At 41.9% G+C, this 21,016-nt stretch overlaps 1 protein-coding gene across 3 annotated transcripts in view; it reads right to left on the reverse strand.

Annotated features, from left to right (window-relative positions):
- Nucleotides 1-16,011: 16,011 nt before the first annotated feature.
- BZW2 (basic leucine zipper and W2 domains 2) overlaps nt 16,012-21,016 on the reverse strand; it is a 59,681-nt gene continuing 54,676 nt past the window's right edge. For all 3 annotated transcript variants that reach the window (XM_054816317.1, XM_054816316.1, XM_054816318.1), the window contains 2 exons: nt 18,110-18,232; nt 16,012-16,468 (listed from right to left, as the gene is read on the reverse strand). In XM_054816317.1, coding sequence (XP_054672292.1) covers nt 16,440-16,468; nt 18,110-18,232 — 152 coding nt within the window. In that variant the 3' untranslated portion in view covers nt 16,012-16,439. The remainder of the gene's footprint in view (nt 16,469-18,109; nt 18,233-21,016) is intronic.

Genomic DNA, 21,016 nt, shown 5'->3' on the forward strand with positions numbered 1-21,016 from the left:
GACAGTTTGTAATAACTATAACAAATCTAGTAACTGTGAGCTATGTCATTGTGTAGATGTGTTGCAGGGTTAGCATCCAAGCTACTTTCTTATCTTTTTGCTGGGCTTCACAAAGAGACTAATGTTCCTCCCTTGGGATGTCTGTAAGTGTACGTAGTGCAGTAGTTTTACTTCATCAGGGTTTGGTGCCAGAGAAGTGATGGTCAGTTCCTAGTAAGCAGAAGAAGCTGTATCTACTTTCTGATGAATTCACAACAATTCTTAATAGGAACTTGTCATCAAAACAATTTAAGAAGGAAATTCCTAAAAGCATTTTGGTTTATGTAATTTGGCTGGCTTCCGTCTGCGAAGGGAAGCTGTAGCAGGCTAATAATCCTTGCCAGCAGTGAGACAAAGAGGCTGAACAGCAGCAGGCTTTGCCTTTCCTGGTCTGTCACTCAAATCTTTAGATCTTTTTTCTTTAACATCTTTTTTCCATGGTCTTTGATATTTTGCCAGAATTCTGCAATTAAATATAATACTTTTTTTTTCCATGCAATAACGAAGAGTTGTTGCTTTTTTACTGGTGTATATCTACCTCTCAGCTGCTAGCCAGGCAACATATTAAAATTCTCCAATATTTGTGACCACAAATTAAATCTGAATGTTCAACAGCTGCTAAGCCTTTCTCGTTTGTTTGTTTCTAAACTTGACAGACACAGACTATCCCTGCTGCTGGAGTTTTGTGAAGTGACAGAATGAGTGGAAAATCTGTTGTGTTTTTTTTTTCCCCCTTGCTAATTAAACTGACTTGATGTTGTGGCTAACTTGGCCTATTGGAGAATGCAGATTTACTGACTGGAGCTACTGCCTTTACTGGGCCACAATTCTGATCCTTTGGGCCCAAATCTGGCTGAGCGTAAACCTGGTATAAAGTCATGTGCTTCAGTGCAATTTTACCAGCTGCTTTTAATTTTGTTGTAAAGACTGGTTTCAGAAATTGTTTGATACCCTCTTGCTAGGAAAGAGTATCTTCAGTGTATACCCTTTCCTGAACACAAGAAGCCATCAGTATATCAAATGGTTTTTGTTGGATTTTGTTGCAAATGCTCCCATATAAAGTTACTGTACCATTGTTCCTTTGGTTATAGTGCTGAATTATTCAATATCATCCACTGCCACCCTTTCTAGATCTCTTGCACTATTAATTATTAAAAGGTGTACCTCCACTTTCTTAATTAATGCTGGTGTTTCTTCCGTGGTGCTTCTACAGTCCTTTGTGGGTGAGAAGTACCTATTACAGCTTTACTTCAGATTCAGGTAGGCATCTAACCATGATTAATGTAACTTGGTTTGTATCCACCTCTCACCATAAACTCAGGGGCACAGTTCAACTGGTATAAATAATCAGAGGCTTCAGTTAAGTAAATAGAGCTATGACAAATGAATGTAGCTGAGGTCTAGTTCTCCCCCTTTCCTCCAGTTCTATTCACAAGTTATAGTACAAACTTGGAATAATATGGTTTAGATTTAGAATAATACTTTTGCTGTTACAGCATTTGGCTGTGCTGACTGCTGTAGTTTCTGGTAGTCAGGAGTTTCTGGTCAGGAGTATGTCTGTGCTCCTCTTCCCCATCAGGCTGCAGCACTTAGCTTGTATTCTGGCTAGAACTAAATTGGTTTAATTCTTTTAAACGGATAATTACAAATTGTTAGTTATAAAAAGCCTGTCTTGCAGTTGGAGGGAAAGCTTTCCTTCTCTGTAGGGAAAGCATAGATAGTGTTTATTTGATTATTGATTTAAAAGATTATTTAAATAGCTGGTCCAAGTGAGGATACTAATTATTTGTCTCCTCACCCTTTGTCTCTACAGGGGACAAATTTTGCACTCCCATCTGTTAAATGAATCCAGAGCTGCCAGACATAACCAAGAGCAGAATATGCCTTTTCCTTTTCTTCCCTCACTTTTTCTGATGCTTATTCTCCACTTCCTTGCACAGTCTTTGTTCTCCTGCCCTTCTTTGGCGTCTTTCAATGGCACTGCCGGCAACAGGAGGAGCTATGAACAGTGTGAATTAGTCATTTTTTCATGGGAAACTGCAACTGGGGGGAGAGTACACTGGGCACTTGTAATGCTGCTGACGTGCACTTACGGACAGTACAAAAGCATGCTAGGAAATGCTCCTGCAAGGGTAGAGGGGAGTGAAAACACAGAGTTACTGGGGCTTGATGCCAGCAGGCTTCTTACTAGTTGGAAGAGCTTCAAATAGAGCTGTGTGGGTAGTTTACTCTTCGTTTCCCTGTAAAGCTCACATCAGCTGGGTTATGTTCAGGAGGTTTTCTGCTTGGGGCCTTCTGCTGAAACATTCTGAATGCAAACTCAGCTTGTAGGCAAATCTCTTCTGTTTCTGTAGGCTGTGATCCCATGTTATTGCTGCTGGTTTATGTTATTTATTATGTGCCTGAAATCTAAAGGTCTATGTTACTTCTGAGGCACAAATTTGAAATATGAAGGCTTAAGATATACAAAGTTCTTTTAAAGTATATACTATTGTCTTAACATTAAGACAGTGTGACCTTTTTCTTACTCTCTGCTGTTACAGAGTGTCTAAAACATTGTTTGCAGAAATTGATTTTTATCGCTTGATTTTTCCCAGGTTTTCAATGAGCCATTGACAGCACTTTGAGTATTTCATTTCACTCTTTGTCCTGTAAAGTCATTTTTCTTCCCCTGTTGTTTGTATAAAGTCTCTCATGCATATCAGAATGGGAGAGGGGAAAAACAGGGTTAAAAAAAGCCAGGTGTTTCCAGGAGTAGGAATGCCACCTGCAATCTCTGTACTTGTAATTGTTAAAGTTAGACTTCTTTCTCTCATATGTAAAAGCAGAATACTTGTGATAGTAGGAAAAAAAATTAGTCTAAATTGTATGAACTCCATTGCAAGACAATCAGGCATGTTAAAACCAATGCTAATTCCATTAGGATTTTAAAGGGACTTAGAATGCACAATTGTCTTCTCTGGCTACATTTGTCTTAGCGTTTATGTTTGTTTTGTTGTTGGTTTTTTTAAAGTCTGGTATCCATCTTTTTGCTTCCTTTAAGACACTATAGGAAAACAGCAAATGACATTGTTAAAATTGGTAATTTCGTTCTTCTTGCTATGATGATGCATCATCTAGGGAATTTCTCATTTTCCTTTTATATATGCAAAAAAGTCCCATAGGATTGTTTTTAAAGCTTACTGCATCAGCCCTAAAAAACAAGCCAAACATCTGCTGTCTAAATTGTTTTCAAAGTATATATTTTGTACAGTTGACATTTTTAGATGTTAGTGTTGAGGTGAATAGTGTATATGCACACAGGGTCAGGGATTCAGCTGGCTTAACTTAGAGTAAATAAAGGGCCTATCCTACCTTGGCAGTTGACCATTAAAGCATGTTCCTGTGCCTGGACCACTACGTGTGTCTAAAGTTTGATGATGGCTGTAGGATCTGCATTAGGGTGAACAAAATCTGTGAAGTAAAATGCTGCCTCTGATCCACCATGTCTCTCCATGGAAAGCAGAGGTTTTAATGTCCAGTCATTTCTTGTGTCACTGGAAAGGGAAGTCTGAGTCATCTCAGTCACCTGAACCGCCTCAGTTATTCAGTCATGTCAATTAGTCACCATAGTTATCAGTAAGGCAGCAGGTAGAATATACGGAGTCAAAACATACACTGAAAATGTTATCAGCGGTAACAATTAAGATTATTTTTTTTAAGCTTAATTCAGTGCACACGTTGTGTGGATATACCCCAGTTATTTACTGACTTGTTTAGTAATGAATGGAGTCATTAATTTCCTGGAACATAATCAGTTTCCCGGCAGTGCTGTTGCACTCAGGCCGTTCCACCCCCAACCTTAAAGAAGCCCTTTCTGGTACCAGGCAGTGGGGAATGATATAGGTAGGCGTACCTGTTGTGTCAATCTTTGCTGTCTTATGGGTAGACACACAAGGTGGTGTGGTGGTGCTTCATGTTGATGATCATTAAAGAGCCAGTCACGAGGGAGAAACCATTCTGGCATACAGAATAAACTTGCCTCCGCTGTTTGGATCGGAGAGTCTTCCCTGCAGAGACGAAAAAGTGTACAAAACTGTTTGGCATTTTTATTTATCTTTTAGTGAAGTGGAGCGTTGTAGATTGAGAAAGGGAAATTAGGACAGGAAAATAGGCCATTTAAGTACAGTGGCTAGAGCAACTCACAACTAGGTCAGAAATGGCTCCTCCAAAAGCACAAAGGCATAGCAAATGTTCAGTTTAATAAATCTAACAAGTGGTTACAAGTGGCTGTTGAAGAAATAACAGTTCATTCATCTTTGCTCTTGGAAAGACAGATGCTGAATGTATTTTTTGACAAACTTTCTGATCAAAATGGCATAAAGTTCTTGGATTCTTGGATTAAGCCTGGAAATTTAAATCGCTATTAGAAAACTACCTAGAAGAGAGACACTTTTCAAGCAAAAGTAGCTACAGGCAAACAGGAAGCTGTTGTTCTGGATGGAGCAGCTGGATGCCCAACCTTGCTTTTTAAGCCACTCTTCATAATTCCCACTGGATCTACCATGCAGTGGGTGAAAATAACATTGGAGTGTTAACAATAGCGTGTCTACTTGTTAATTCAGTTGAGGCCCATGTCTTTTGAATCAACCCACGAATAGGGCTTGCCAGACAAAAGATAGGCTTAGTGAAGTTTGATCTTCTAATGTTTATAGACAGATGAGGGGGAAAAAACCAAACAAAAAACAAAGACCTAAAATAGCACCAGGACAATGACTTTAAAGGGAAAGTGTATTTCAGACGTCAACATTCTAAAAATAGTAAGAGGCAAATACTCATTTTATAGGTTCAGAAGCTCGTTCTTGCGATTTTATGAAGATCTTATCTTAATTGAAAGAATTGCCTTTTGGCACATTTAAAATCCATTTTGAATTAAGCTGACAGAGGATTAGGATAAGGAGAGTTTGTTGCATCTAATGTATTAAAGAAACAACTGGAGGCTGGAAATAGCAGTATAATGATATTTTGAATAGCAGCACATGAAAGGCTTGACCCCAAACCCAATCCTTCTGTTTGAGACCAGGATTCAGGGATGTCCTGGAATTAGGCTGATTTTAGTTAAGTCTGGAGGAGAAAAAGGCTGAATTCTAGATCTAGGCAGTGAAGTGGTCATACGCTTCTGCAGCCAAATCCAAACTTAGTTGTGCTGTTAAGTATTAGGCATTTCCTTGTCTCTCTGGAGAGGTGGATAACTGCTGGGAAGGTAGCTTCTCAGAGACAGTGCTTATCCTACCCGTTCTTGCGGGAAGTATATCAGTGCAGTGTGCTGGCACCTGATCCACTGCCACATCTGTTCTTCAGGTCTGAAATAAAACCAGCAAACTTCAATGTTAAATATCAGTGAAGACAATAGCTCTGTGATTAACAGGACATGTTAATGCCTGTGGACTAACAGGAGGGTGTAAGCAGCAGGAGAGTAAATAGTTTTCAGATTAATTGCAGTTTTTCTTGGTCTTACATTATGTCTGCTGCAGGTTCTCATTACCATTGCATCCCAAAGATTTCCTCTTTATCAGGTTCAGGTGGAAAGCATCACCACTTGGTTTTTGTTTTGAAGGGAAAATGAATACTATCCACTGAATGACCTCCCAGGTGATTCCCTGGGAGACTTCCAAGAAATTCTGAAGTAATCAGGCATCATATGCTAAGAAGCAGAAATCCAGAGTGTTTGCAAGTATGTGGAAGAACAGTAGAGGATGGTCTGAGCAAGACTTTGTATTGTGGGAGCAGAAGGATGGGGAGAAAAGCTGGGCATCACAAAGGAGAGTTCATGCACCAAGGTTCCGATGTAAATTGCTTAGCTAAGTGCTTGTCACCAAGTCAGTCTGTTGACTCTGTCGCTGTTCAGGCTGTGCATGTGAGCTGTGTGACAAGTTGTGTTGTGACTGTCGCCGAACCGGGGAGAACACCGGTTGGAAGGGACCTCTGGAGATCATCTGATCCAACCTTCTGCTCAGAGTAGGGCTAACTCCTGAGCCAAAGCAGTTTGCTCAGGGACACGTCCAGTGAAGTTTTGAATATCTCTGAGGATGGAGGGCCACAATCTATTGGGGTAACTTGTTCCAGTGCTCGAGTACTCTCATTGTGAAAACTTTTCCGTTATCAGAATTAACCTTGTTGCAACATGTGACCGTTGCCTTGTTCTTTTGCTGTGTCCCTCTGAGATGAGTTTGGTTCTGTCTTCACCTGAACTCGTTTTAGAGAGTGGAAGACTGCAGTCATATCTGCCCCCATCCTTCTTTTATTTAGGTTAAATAAATACAGTTCCATTGTCATTCCTACATAATTTGTTCAGGAGCTAGAGCAGTCCTTTTTTTCCCTGTGACATCATGAGCTGGTGACCGCTTTTCCCTTTGACTTCCTGCTAAACTGGGATAGATCACTTTTGAGAGAATAGAGATGTTTGGTTCAAACCAGCAATCCCCAGGCGAAAGAAATTCACAGGAAGAAGAGAAAGACTGCCAAACTTCGGTGTATCTGTTGTTTGTTTCTATGGTTTGTGTAAAGCATGGTCAGTATGCTCACCCTGGTCCATTAGCATGGCTTATCTGTAGGAAAGTTAGTGGCTGCAGTCCTGTGGTGGTGTGAGAATCTTTCAGAAATGGACAACTTAGTTGTGAGCAAAACTTGGAAAACATGAGCAGTAAATGGCTCAAAATTCAGAAGGTAAATTTAAAGAACCCAATTTCTTTCCTAATATCAAATCTTAAACCAGCGTCATTACTAATTTAGACACCTGACATACATTTTGAAGCAGTCCGTTCAGTAATAATGCTCTGTGCCCCTAGCAATTCATCTTTCTTTAAAATATCTCATTATTAGAACAGCCTAGTTTCTTTTCTTGCAAAAAGAAGACCTACAGCCGTGAGCTGCTAGTAATGTGAATTCAGTACTTTTGGGCGTGCATGAGGAGCATATAGAAAGTTACGACTCTTTCCACTAATTAGGAAAATAACCTGCTGCTGCCAGACAGTTCTGCTGCATCACCACCATCATTTGTGCTCAAGCTGGGAAACAGTTTCATCATTTAGTCTTTTCCCTTGAAAGGGAGTATCCTTGAAGGAGTATCAGGCCCTCACGTAAAAATGTAAAGCAACACAAGTATGTTCATCTATGAGCACAGCTCTTTATTTTCCAATAGTCTTCTTGCAAGCAGATGACACTAACAGTGGAATAGGTACCTAGTAACTATGAAATAGAAGAAACAAACCTTGTTTGTTACTTGGAGTGTCAGGTGATATCCAGAGTTGGACAGCGAAACCCTAAAGTCTCATGCTTATTCTGAATTTATTACTCTGCTCTTGTCCAGCTATGTCCAGCTCCAGTACAGTAGTAGACATATCACTGTGAAAATCAGCCTGTTTGTCTTGGTCTGGAGTGTATTTCTGACTTTATGCAAGCTAAGCAATATATGGGCTTAGGTAGTGCTTTATCAGATCTATTTAATGTTATTTTACTGAGCTGGGTGATTTCTAGTTTTGATATTTGGGTTTGGTTTTTTTTTTGCCTCTGAAGAAGGACATATTTCTGCACGTGACTGGCTAGCACAGTAGTGAGAGATGGCTGGTGAGAGGTGGGCCAGTACCATAATTATAGGTTCAATATCTTCTCCAAAACTGGAAGGAGTTTCTGCTTCCGATGCCTGCCTCTTGGGGGAGAATCTGGGTTTCCAACATTTTTCATGTTACGGGGTAAAGGAAGAACCCTTGGGAATTCCAGAATATCTCTGGGTTCCTGATATTTTAAGTGACTTCTTGTGAGAAGAGTTAGCATGAATTTCGCCATGGAAACAAATTTCCAGGTTAAATGTCGTCTACAGCATGGTTCGGACCCTCTGCATGACTTCAACTGGCAGGTTGTTGCTCTGCTGTCACTCTCATTTATGTTTGCAGAAGGCAGTGCTTTTGTGCTTTTCCTCTTGTTTACTTTTTGCTTCCCATCTGTACTATTAAAGTTGTCCCTAGTGGTTTCTTCCCTTGATATGGGAAGAAGTTGTCCTTTTTCTTCCTCTTTGAGGATGAGGGTGGCTACACTTTTCCTCTGTGCCTTTTTCATGTTAAAAATTCAGGGTTGCTTTGCAACATCAGCACCACCATGTGTTCCTCTTCAGTCAGTTGTCTGTATCCACTTACAGCTTTCAGACCTCTCCCAGACCCTGTGGAAACCATTTGGAGTTTAGGGTCATGAGAACCAGTTGCTTTAGGACTTCTTCAGTAGATATATTAATGCATCTTTGATTTATCCATGCTGATTCTTCTTGTCTGCATGTGACTTTTGCATTTTGTCTATCCTGCTCAAGTTTAGTAATGTATAAAGGTGAATTTGCACATAGGCAGAGCATAAACAAGCAGCCGTTTGCTTTTCTATTCCTTGAAGGGAGAATTGTGTTATTTAAATTTAAATAAATCATCCAGATGTGTGACTGTATCATTTGAGCTGCATTTTGCCCTGAGAATTCTTCAGTTAAATGAGCACCATCAGTTGCTGTTTCAGGAAGGTTTCTTTAAAAATAAAAGGCATTTCAGTTGCTGTGACAGCCACTAAATCATAACAAATGTAATGACATAGATGCTACATAAATCACTAAACTATAACCAGTTGTTATAAAAATAATGAAAACCACCCATACAAACAAAACTAAGAAAACATGTAAAAGAAACTGTGAATGGGAATCTGCACAAAATGTAGTTGAAAACTGAAATGAAAGAAATTGAAATAAAGCAATCTCTGCTCATTGATAACAGGGACCTCGGTGTGACTGCAAGAGGAGCAGCATGTGAGAGAGCAGTACATACATGCTATTTGGTGCAGAAGGGACAGCACATGACCTTGATTTATGCAGTTATTCTGAATTACCTTTCTGTCCTTTTTTTTTTTTTTTTGTATCCCATACTTCTCTCTCTCTTTGCAGTTTTTCTAGGTGCTGGCATTTCCCCTGACAAGCTGCTGGCCTGTTTGAGGTCTCTCCAGACTGCATCCCCATGAATTTGGCTGCTGTGATTACTTTAGGGCTCAATGCAGATTTCCCTGAGGAATGGAGGAGTTAGGCCAGCAGATGCGGTTCATGCAGGGAGGATGTGCGCAGGCTGGAGGGGCACCAAGGCAGGTCTGAAGCAATGGTGCTTGGTCTCTGCTGCAGCCCCTGGGGAGGGGGGGATCCCCCTTCCATCCCCCAGGCGAGGGGCTGCAGGAGATGCAGCTGCACAGCCAGCAGGTGTTGGCAGCCAGCAGCACAGGAAGGCAGATGGCTCTGATTGCAGGTCCAGAAGTTGAGCCCAGGGTGACAAAATGTTTTCCCAGCCTTTTTGGAAACCTGGGCCAAGCTGTGAGGGAGAGGAAGGTCAGATAATGCTGTGAGAGGTGATCTGTCTGGGAGCAGAAGGCGTTTCCATGTTGGGTTTATTGAATTATATGTATTTTGTGAAGGGAGAGAGAATTCAGAACATTCTCAGCTGGGTACAGGATGAGATACCCTTTGATTTGAAATCAAACCTTAATGGTTTCTTCTGGAACAGTTTACAGGTTCAGAGGTTTCTGGATTCACTAATGTCTTAAGCTCAAAGCAAAATGCAGGCAATAGGAAGTCTGTGATAGCAGGAAGAAATACAACATTATTTCTGTTAACGCCAGAATCCCACTGTCTTGGCAAAACCACAGAAATAAGTTTTTATTTTCAAAAGGTGGGAAAAGTGTGATCTTCAAAGTCTGTCCATACACTGCTTCCATCTCTTGACACAAGAGAAATTTCTGGTTGTGGAAGTACAGTCTCATCTCCAAGCTCTTTCAGAAGACGTCTTTGCATTGGCGTTATCCCAAGGGCCTGGATCACAGGGACAGAAGGGGGCAGACTTGATGCAGGGATGGGCACCCAGCCACATGGTAAATACCATTTTTTCCCAGCTAGTGTAGTGCTGTCCATGACCCTTGAGCAAAAGTGGAAAAGTCAGAATCTCCTATATTCGAACTTCTTTAGGTCATCAACGTCGTCAGAGAGAGAGATTCTGTGACATCTTTTAACCTTTTCTTCCACTGACATGCCCTACTTATTCCACAAGCTATAAATTATCTGCCTGCCTGCTTCCCTTCAGAATATCCTTCAGTATCACAGATACCATCTGTTTTCTCTTGGGTGGTCTTATTGATATAAATCTAACTAAATTTTAGAGCAGTTGTTCTCAATTGGTTTTTATTTTTTCAAGGCTACTGCTTCTATTTTGGACCTGGAGAAGGACTGATGTACTTGAAAGCTTATTGATTTTTCCCAGCTAGACTAGTGGGTCTAATAACATGGGTCTGCCTACAAACCTTATTTTGGTCATATCCTTGGATACATCAATAACACTGTTTTGTTATTTCTTCTGGCATAATTTATGGCTGTCAGTATTATGCAAATATCCCAGCTATAACTAGTAATGATACAGAGAGAGTTATGTTGGCCTGTCAGCAATGTTCCTAAACTTCATCAGGGAAAAATAAACAGAAAAATCTCAGGCAACTGATGGACTGGAAGAGACTGCAATGCAAATGCATCTTAGTATTATGAAGTTGCCATGATACAGTCATTTGTTCATTCTGGGTTGAATTTTTCTTTTTTTTTTTATTCCTGTGTGTTCCTAAATCAGAGAAATTTGGTGTTCATGGATGTGTTTCTCCCTGTTAGTGGAGTTCCAGAGCAGTTTGCAGACACTCAAGTCCTGTAATGCTATCAGTAGAAGTGCTAATAATGAGTGTAGAAGGCAGTGGCACTCATTAACGTTGAACTGTTAAATGAGACACTTGGACTGAGGTAATTGAGTTTCTGGCAGCCAGCAGCCATGGGAGTGACAGATCCAAGTACCAAAATGTTACCTGTCAGTCTGCAGCTCTGTCATATGAGCAGTTCCAGCACTGGCCTCTTTCCTCATGCTGGCTGGGAGAAGATGATGGATCTTGGCATATACAGTCCAGCAGCACCTCTCCAGCGGGTAGGGGACATGTCCTGTATGTGTGCAAAACGGAGCCACCCGTGTGGTGCTGCTCAGTGATGGCTGAGACCGGCGAGTGCATTTCTCTCTTGCATCCCTTGTGGGAGAGGCAGTGGGAAAGCAAACACATACTTTTAATTCTTCTTTTTGTCTGGATCGCCTCAGATGGGTGCTACGGACTGTGTTGGGTTTGCGTGGCAAGGTTTTGGTAGCGGGGGGGCTACAGGGGTGGCTTCTGTGAGAAGTTGCTAGAAGCTCCCCCTGTGTCTGACAGAGCCAATGCCAGCCGGCTCTAAGATGGGCCCACCGCTGGCCAAGGCCAAGCCAATCAGCGCCTCTGTGATAACATATTTAAGAAGAAGAAAAACACTTAGAGAGAGAGAGCTTTTGCAGCCGGAGAGAGGAGTGAGAAGATGTAAGAAACTCTGCAGACACCAAGGTCAGTGAAGAAGGAGGGGGAGGAGGAGCTCCAGGCGCCGGAGCAGAGATCCCCCTGCAGCCCGTGGTGAAGACCATGGTGAAGCAGGCTGTCCCCCTGCAGCCCATGGAGGAAGGATGAGGGGGTGTAGAGATTCCACCTGTAGCCTGTGGAGGACCCCACGCCGGAGCAGGTGGAGGCACCTGAAGGAGGCTGTGGCCCGTGGGAAGCCCACGCTGGAGCAAGTTCCTGGCCAGACCGGTGGACCCGTGCAGAGGGGAGCCCACGCCAGGGCAGGTTTGCTGGCAGGACTTGTGACCCCATGGGGGACCCCACACTGGAGCAGTTTGCTCCTGAGGGTCTGCACCCCGTGAGAGGGACTCCATGCTGGAGCAGGGGAACGATGAGAGGAGTCCTCCCCCTGAGGATGAAGAAGCAGCAGAAACAATGTGAGATGAACTGACCGTAACCCCCATTCCCCGTCCCCCTGTGCCGCTGAGGGGGGGCAGAGGTTGAAGCCAGGAGTGAAGTTGAACCCGGGAAGATGGGAGGGGTGGGGGGAAGTGTTTTAAGAGTTGATTTCATTTCTCATTCCTCTACTCTGTTTTGCCTAGTAATAAATTAGATGAATTCCCTCTCTAAGTTTGGTCTGTTTTGCTTGTGACGATAATTAGTGAGTGATCTCTCCCTGTCCTTATCTCGACCCACAAGCCTTTCGTTATACCTTTTCTCCCCTGTTTAGTGAATGAGGGGAGTGAGAGAGCGGCTCTGGTGGGCACCTGGCCTTCAGACAGGGTCAACCCACCACACGGACGCTGCTCCCCCAGCACAGCCCCTGGTACCCCAGGGCAACAGGGAGCAGTGTTGAGGTGAGACTCCAACCTGAACAGCTCCCACTGAAGCTCCTGAGGTCCCTTCTAAGCTCAGGATTTCTTTCTCTTTGGAGAATAATGTGGGTAAACTGGAAAGGAGAAGCCCAGAAGGGGCTGAGCATCTGAAACTCCTGCTAATGCGTGGGCTGACAGGAGCTACCAGGCCTCCGTGGGAGGAAACTGCAGCCACCATCATGCTGGTGATCGGATTCCTGCCAGGAAAAAATAGCAAGTGAGGAGGTCATCCAGGACACCAGCACAGCAGCTCTGTGCCAAGGGCCAAATATAGGTTCTGTGTACAGCCTGGGAGGGCTCGCCTGCCTGAATTGCATCTTCTGCAGGTGTTGGCGTAACTTCCCCTCCCCAGATTTGTTTCCATTTACGTGAAGCTCTAAATGCCCATGTGGCTGTTAAGGAGCAGGAATTAACTTTTCCTTAAATATAGCACAAAACCAAAAGCCTGGTGGAGAAGTGGAAGCAGCCAACCCTGCTGGCCAAGCAGGTAAGAGGGATGCTGGCATGGAAGGTCATCACCACGTGTCCTGGGGGCAAATCTCTATCGGCCAAAACATGGTAAGGGTGAAAGCAGGACTGCTGGTGAAAACACTGAAGGGAGTGTTGGCTTGGTGATAGTTTGTGCTCTGTAGGATTACTAACTGCTGTGGGGTAGGAGCCCCCTTTGTATAGAGCCCGGCACAGTTAGACAAGCCTGCAATGCCACTAGGTAGTTGAAGCAGTAATAGGAACTGTATCAACACCTTTAAGATTTCTAACCAGTGCTTTAACCAAGGAGACCGCAAAACCTAACTCACTGTTGCATCCCAAGGAAGATGCGGTCCCTCTCCTGGAGAGCACCTGCATGCTAGAAGAATGTTTTAAAGCAATACAAATGGCTCTCTTCATTAAAATCTCAGTATGATTTCAGAAGGGAGGAATCGCCTTCAGTAATCTCCATTTTAAAGTGCATCCTATTGCAAGTTATTGTTGAGTACAAGAGATATGCACAGTTCTGACATTTAGATTCCACTCATGTTTCAAAAGTAAATGCAATATATTATGTGAAGTGCATTGTCTGTGAGGTATCTTTTTATCAGACAACTGATGGCATGTTTGAAGAATATATTTAATGTTGACTCTAATTTTCCTTTTTCTAGCACAGAAACACTAATTCAAGGGTTGGGTTAAAGAAATGCTTTGGGTTGGGGATATTTTTAACTGAAATGCAGATTCTGTGAAGGCTTCCAGGGAAGGGTACTTTGCCTGAAGAGAGTCGCATCAAAAGCTCTGCCCAGCTTCTAAACTACAGGTTTCTTGAAAAGCCTAATCATTACACGTGTTCGTACTGAAATTCGGTCTGATGCAAACCATGTCTATTTGTATTTGTGCACCCACCTGGTTCATTTACCAGCATATACGTGAAATGCCAGATGAAAATACACACGTGCGTGAAAAGTCCCCACCTGAATCTTTGAGATCAGTTAAGTGGGGAAAAGTCCTGAAAACTAGATTCAGGAACACATAATTGCTAAGCAAAATAACAGATCATTTTGCTGGGGAAGGGCAAGCTGAGAGGCGTTCCCAGGAGCTAAATGTTGGATATGATACACAGAAGATGTTGGGTTTGGGGAGTCAGGTGACTGAAAATTGGACAACTAGCACCAATCCAGAATGCAACTCCTCACCCTGCTCTAAATCACAGGTCTCAATTTGGCCAGCAGCCCCATCCTAAAAACCACCCATTTCTCTCTATCGCAGCAACTACAAAGGGAACCTGGGACAGCTGCATCAGCGATGGGTGCCTGGCTCATAGGTACCTGAACTTCAGTGAAGTGGACCCCACTTGCTTGTCTCCGTGTTGTGCTGAGGGCACAGGCGCAGCCAGCATCTGAGCTCGCTGCCTTTTGCTAGGACGTGCCTCCATCCTTCCTGCCTGTGCCCATGATTGCTCTCTCCAGCAGGTGGCCCAGCCAGCCCTGTCTCACCATGGGTGCCTTTCATGGTGTCCTCTGCACCTCTGAAATCAGTCTCAGTTTTAAATCATATAGAAAAGTAGTTTTATGTACATCTAACTGCATATTTGTTAGTACCTTAGAAAACCACAATTTTGAATTTGTAATGTTTCTCACAATAGTGGCTCTGTATCAATGATGACTCAATACTACCACTTCACAGCTGCAGAGCTTGTGAACTGAGTGTCCCAGATCAGTAGTGCATGGCAAACTTACTCTGTAGTAACAAAGACTGCAATAGAAAGCATGCAGCTAATGCATCAATGTTGTTTTTTAATATGACTATCTTACTGTCTCCTCTAAGCTACTGGAAATATCCACATTATAAATTTCCACTTTCAAAGATCAATGCCTGTTACAAAAATAAATGCTGTTCTAGCTGGAGAGCTGGCATTCAGCAGCACTGGATTTCCACTTGCTCTTTGCTGTTTCCAGTAAAGCTCGGTACGTACTGAGACAAGACTTTTACAACCATATGATCTGTGGTTTGTGTGAAGTGTTGACTTTTCCGTAGAAAAATCTGTAATACTTAGCTTATTGGTTTCTAATGACAAAATATACCATCTCATTAATTAATTATGCTCTTTCATGCTTTTTCCCCATAAGAATACAAGCCTCTCTTTTCAAAACCTTACTAATCCAATCACTTGTATTTCATGTGGCTTTAACTCTGTTTGAAGGGAAGGATGCAGGGTGTTTTTAAGTTTAATGTTTTTAACAACATTCTTAAGAGATGATGGAGCGGTGCGATGCAAGTCAAGTTGACTTGTTGCCCTAGTGACTCTGGGCCACCAGCGCTGTCAGAGATAGGGGCAGCAAAGGGGGAAGCAGGGCAGGAGAAGACTATTTGCCTGTAAGAAATGAATTGGCAGCAACTGTTACCTGATCCACTGCTGCATGAAAAAAGTGCAAGTGGGGAGACGGTGCTGCACAGGACCTTTGTGTTGAGTTCAGGGCACAGCATCCCAGGAACTCTGATCTCAAGTGCTAGCTGAGTATCCCCAAAATGTCAGACCTCTAGCTCTGGACTTGGGTTTTGAGACTTGGGTGCATGTAGAAACCTGCACACTGGCTCTATTTATACAATATCCTTGCCAGGTCCCAGGCACTGGAATTGTAAGTGGCATCACATCAAGGCACAAGTAGAAAAGAAAGTAGCATGGGTCTTGAGAATTTATATATTCATTTATGTATTTCAGTCAAATATCTGATTGTAACATCACACTGATGTAAATATATTTCAGATTTCATATGTAATGACTTTAGTCATGCATGTTTTGAAGCTAATGCTTCTAAAATGAGATCGTTGTTCTTGCAAAACTTAGCCATCACCAATAACTGAGTGTAGTCTGAACTGAGAACAGCATATTATTCTACTTACCATTTGCATAAATTTTGTACTTACAAAACTGGGAGTCTGCAGATTTGTTCCTGTACATTTTCTTTGAATTAATGGAATGAATCAACATTTGCAATGGAATCTGGTTAATCTGTACAAAGTTATATGGAAATATGGGAATAAAGATTAGAGAGCGATCCCAATTACCTACAGATGCTGATTTTTTGGGTAAGAAGTATGAGAGCAGTCTCTTGACATTCTTGTGTAATTTTCATTTATCAAAACTTTGGCAAGCCAAATTTAGAAAGCATACACACTAACACCACAAAACTAAGATATAAAAGCCATTTATTCAAAAAAATGTGGTGGTGTCAAATCACATACACAAGCCAATATTGAGCTACAAACACAGACCAAACAGTTCTATAAACAGAAATTGGAGTGTTCATATACCATAGTACCTGAAAAAGACCGTTAATAAAAAGGAGTCCATAAGTATTTCATTTCACTTTTTCTATATGGCTCCTTGCTGAATGTCTTTGCCTAAGTTAGTGTACAATGAGCCAGAGGTAGAGTCCCAAGTAAAGCATCTAATGCCTCAGGGCTCCATTAAAAACCTTTATTCTTCTAAACAAAAGGAAAGCCTAGCCTATAGTTTTCTGTATGACACTGAAGTAAAGCCTCTTTGCTTGAACAGTACGGCACTCCCAAGCGCATTTGGCATTAACCCAGATTGAGACTGTGCTTTGTTGAACCGTCTCAGTTCTCCTCCCCTTCAGACTCCGACTCTAGAAGAGAAGAAAGTAAAATACTTCATGTAGGTTGCACAAGGACAGCGAGGTGAGTAATTCCATAAAAATAACAAGATAGCCTTCCAAACCTCCGATGAAAATTTTATCACACCTAGTAGTTCCTAGGAAGGGTTGGCAGATTAAACAGAGTAAGCCAGAAAGGCGCAGCTTCAGAAGACGAAGATCTTCTCTGCTGCTCTCCGCTGTGGAGCTCTTCGTTTAAAGATCTGTCACTAGAATTTTAACCAGATCACTATGAATTATTCTAGTCCTCATCTGCAGATCCAAGCAATGCGTATATGAGTTTATTAAAGGATCAGCATCATTGCTTGCTTGCTCTTCTAATGTCTATGAGTAGGCTGTGCTGCTGTCATCCCGGAAGCACCCTTTAAACTATTTGCTCTGCAAATATCAATCATCATGTGCCTATCTAGAGAGGTATATGTGGTGGAACCCTACAGTAGGTATGAAATCTCTACAAGCAAATTTTTTTTATGATTTGTATAGCGCAAGATAAAAGTAATTTAGAAGTAGAAGTAATTTAGAAGTAGGAGCATACACAATGTTTTTGTCACCTAAAGCTACTTTGCATCATACTGTATTTCCGTCTGTGTTCACCTGACAGGAAGGGGCTTGCTGCCAACAAATATTACACATTAGATCAGATTTCTCAGAGCAAACATGGTTTGCACGTTCTTACACAACATTTTGTCCCTATTTATACTGGACTTTGTAATTAAGGACATCTGGCAGAGGCGACATGCAGGAAAGGATAAAAATAAAGAGCAACAGAAAGGCATGCAAGCAGAAGATTAAAAGAGGAAAGAAATGCTTAATTAGACCAAGATTGCTAGTCCAACGTCTCAAGTGTGAAAGAAGCTACCATTTTTATACTGCTGTCTGCAGATGTGAATTGCTGCAAAGTCTTACCTGCTCCTTGGCATTACTACATATTCCCTCCAAGTTTCTAAAATCAGTTACATTAAATGGATGCAAATGAACACTAATAATTATATCCCTATCTAGCACACATGGATTCATCTTTCCAACTGATTTGGAATTCCTTTTCAAGGCAAAAAAAGGTAACTTATTCGGTACAAACCAAAGTATTTTCCCATGCAGAACATGAGAAAAACAAAGTTAGGGACTAAAGAAAGTAGTTCCCCTCTCCAGTAACTGGCTTAAAGCAGCAAACACAGACCTCGTATCGTAGCCTGATCATTCAGCCAAAAGCAATTTCAACTGCAGTGGCACAGGCAGGCTTATGCTACATTCGTGTTGCCAGTACAGGTGATAACAGCAGAAAAGGCAGCGATACAGAAAACTGTTCGATTGCACATGCTAACACCAAGGTACTTCACGCTGTCATCAGTGCAGAGTTCCTCCCTGCAGAAGCTTAAAGAATTTATCTACAGAGAAGTGGTACCTGATGACTTAAGGACTTCACGAGGACACCACAGACGTTAAAAAGCAGCAAGTGGTGTTAGGTTCAGGTGTGACTGGAAACAATTTGGTGCAGCCACACCAGCCATTTTCTCTTCTAAGTCTGTATACTTCGTATGCCTGGTACAACTAAAACCTGGAAAAATAAATTTCATTTGCCAAGAGACTACCATATTTCTTTAACTGAATCCGTACCTTCTTCAGCGTTTTGCAGCCACTCCACAAATTTCTTCATCTGGTCAAGAAAAACACTTTTGCCTTTAGCAACGTGCGCTTCTTTATACCACTTGAGAATAGCTTCTTCACTCAGAACATCAGCTGAAATACAGATCAGTGTTTGTAAAAACAATGAATGTATTTTTTAGAGGTTAGAAGATTTTGAACATGGGGGAAGAAAAATTTTTTTTTTTAAAGGCAGCATAAAATAAGTTAATACGATCTCAGTGAACAAGCTTTGCGTGAACTATATTAGGCTACAACCAGAGAATATCTGATGCATATAAGGGATTCCAGATGCAATAAAATGTGCAATGCATTAGGCTTAAAATAAAGTACCAAATATTGTGCTTCTGTAAAGGATAGTTCTCTATTCATCTGCTTTAAAAACACCACATAAGAGGATTGAATAAAAAAATTAAAAATAAAGAAAAATCACTCTGCACACCTTAAGTTACCACAGTAACACCATGCTTTTTCTTGCTCTTGGATCACAGCACTGTGCATGGTTCTAGAAATCTGAAGTGACAGACACCTCCTGACTGAACAGTTAGAAGACAGCCAGTAGGGATTTTTTGCAGTCATTTTTCCCTAAAGGTTTTGTATTGTTTTTAGCTAATAAGTTTTACGGCCACTATTCAGACCACCCATTTTAAGGGACCGGCCCAGATGGACAGCACAGCTGACATTTTTCTGTCAAGCATCAAGAACAAAATAGCTGTCAGTGAGGGAACGTGAGGCTGAGTGAGATTCAGACCAAAGAAATCCTAATGAACAGCAAGGACACTTATTGTTTCCAACAGATGCAAATTTAGGTCTAGCAACAGACCTCTAGCCCCAGGAACAAAGCTCCTGCGATCCAGCCAAGCCAAGCATCTCAGTAATTGATGGCTGTGGAGGCAAAATCTGGGATCCACAATGGCATTTCGGCAGTTACATAATGCAAGAGGCAAGAACAAAAAAAAAAAAAAAATCAAACTGTATTTGTTCTATAAAAAGACTACAGACAGCTTTCTACATCTCATTAAAATTTCCATTCTTTTTGTCTTTGAACAAACTAGCCTCCCTTGCTCTGCAAAATCAACACATTTATGTGAAGTTCTTCATTGTTTCTTTGAGCTCCGTGGTGCCATCCCACCCACGGGGTAGTCGCTTGCTGAAGGGCCGACCCTGACCATCACCTTCTGCTTCAGCCTAAAGGTTACAGCAGATGTGGCAGGGAAGAGAAGAATGCAAACTGAAATAAATGATGCCAAAACCCCAAAGCATCTCATCAAATGAGACAGAGTAGCCACATTTCACATATGCTGTTGAATAATAAACAGATGGAAGCAACCAAGGATATATTTGAACTTAATCAAAACTATCCCAAGACACCCAACAGTAACTGAATATGAAGTTTCCCTGAAAATTTGGAATTTAACCAAGCACGTGTGACTGGAAGTCACCTTGTGTCTCAGACACTTTTCCACAATAAAACCTCTTCTGCAGTTTGCTGCAACTGACAGTGAGCTGAAAACACAAGGAAAATAGAACTGTGCTGGCTTTGGGCTTTTTTCAGTACATATAAAGTTGCGCTTAGTGAACCCTACAAGTGGCACAAAGCTGTATCTTCCTGAAATCACAACCCACCACAATGAACTTGTTCTCCAACGCAACAGGAACATGGGAGCTGAGACAGAGGTTTCAAGCATGTTGCATTAAATTCTCGCCAGTAGTCTCTAGCAGCAGCTCCAAGGCATTACAGCATTTAACAAATCAGGATTTTCATGTGCAAACCTGAAAATATTTCACACGGACTCTCATGAAAGTGCAGTTTAATCCCTGCATGTAAAAAGCCTATGTTCACCACAGAGTCCTGAAGTTCACACAACTACATCTGCAGAAGTACACAGGGCATGATACATATTATGATCCTTAGGGACAGGCAAAGAAAATCAGGAGAGATTTCAGGAAAAAGAAAAAAAATTTAAAAATGAGTAGAGCAACCTCTTCTAGAACCCTGTTGCTGTATTACCGTCCGCATTACAATACTGTACAAGGAAGTGCCTCCAGGTAGTCATGTATCTCAGTCCAAGAGTAATAGCATTTATTTTTTTTGATTTGCAGACTGTAAGCTCAATGAGTTTGTTGCCAAAGAGGAAGGGGGAACTTCTCCCTCCTTCCCCAAAACCCCAAACCTGATAATAGCAGCATGCAATGTCACTGTGTGCCTTTAAGATTAAAACATTCTCGTCAGGTGGATGAAAAATTTGCCTGTATATAACTCCATAGCAATAAGCCTCCTACACTATAACAGAGAAGAACAAAATGCATTCAACTACAAAAAAAGACAACTGCAACTCTTCTTTCATTTCTGAGCAATATTATTTGTAATAAATTCATGCCTCCAGTGCTCATAAGAGATGATACTCTCCTGTCAGCACAGAGATGCTCAATTAAACAGGGTGTAGTTAATCATACCTCTAGGTTGCTTTGAAGCAATGAGAACACTGGGGGGATGGGAGGAGGAAGGGAATGATTCATTTTATGTATATATAGTTATTCCTCATTAAAGTTGATTATAGATAGATTTTAATGGCTGAAGCTGAACACTGTGGTTTGTGGGTGTGTGCACATCATTTTCACTGCAGTCCCAGGTGATGTCAGCCCAAAAGAGCTGGTTTTCCTGCAGGTGCAGCCAACTGCCGCTCAAACCACCCACCGCCAGAGCCTCCAGGGACGTCCCTCGTGAAAAGGAAAGGCTGCAGAGCAGAGACGCTGAAGAGCCCAGTGTCTTCACTGCAGGGTTAACTGGAAAGTTACTTGAAGTTCAAGTCTCAGCTTTGTACTAAATCACCCAGTTCGAATGAATTTCTGCTTTCAACTCAAACTGCGTAGCCATCA

The sequence above is a fragment of the Grus americana genome, chromosome 2 (assembly GCF_028858705.1).
Source record: "Grus americana isolate bGruAme1 chromosome 2, bGruAme1.mat, whole genome shotgun sequence".
Taxonomy (NCBI): domain Eukaryota; kingdom Metazoa; phylum Chordata; class Aves; order Gruiformes; family Gruidae; genus Grus; species Grus americana.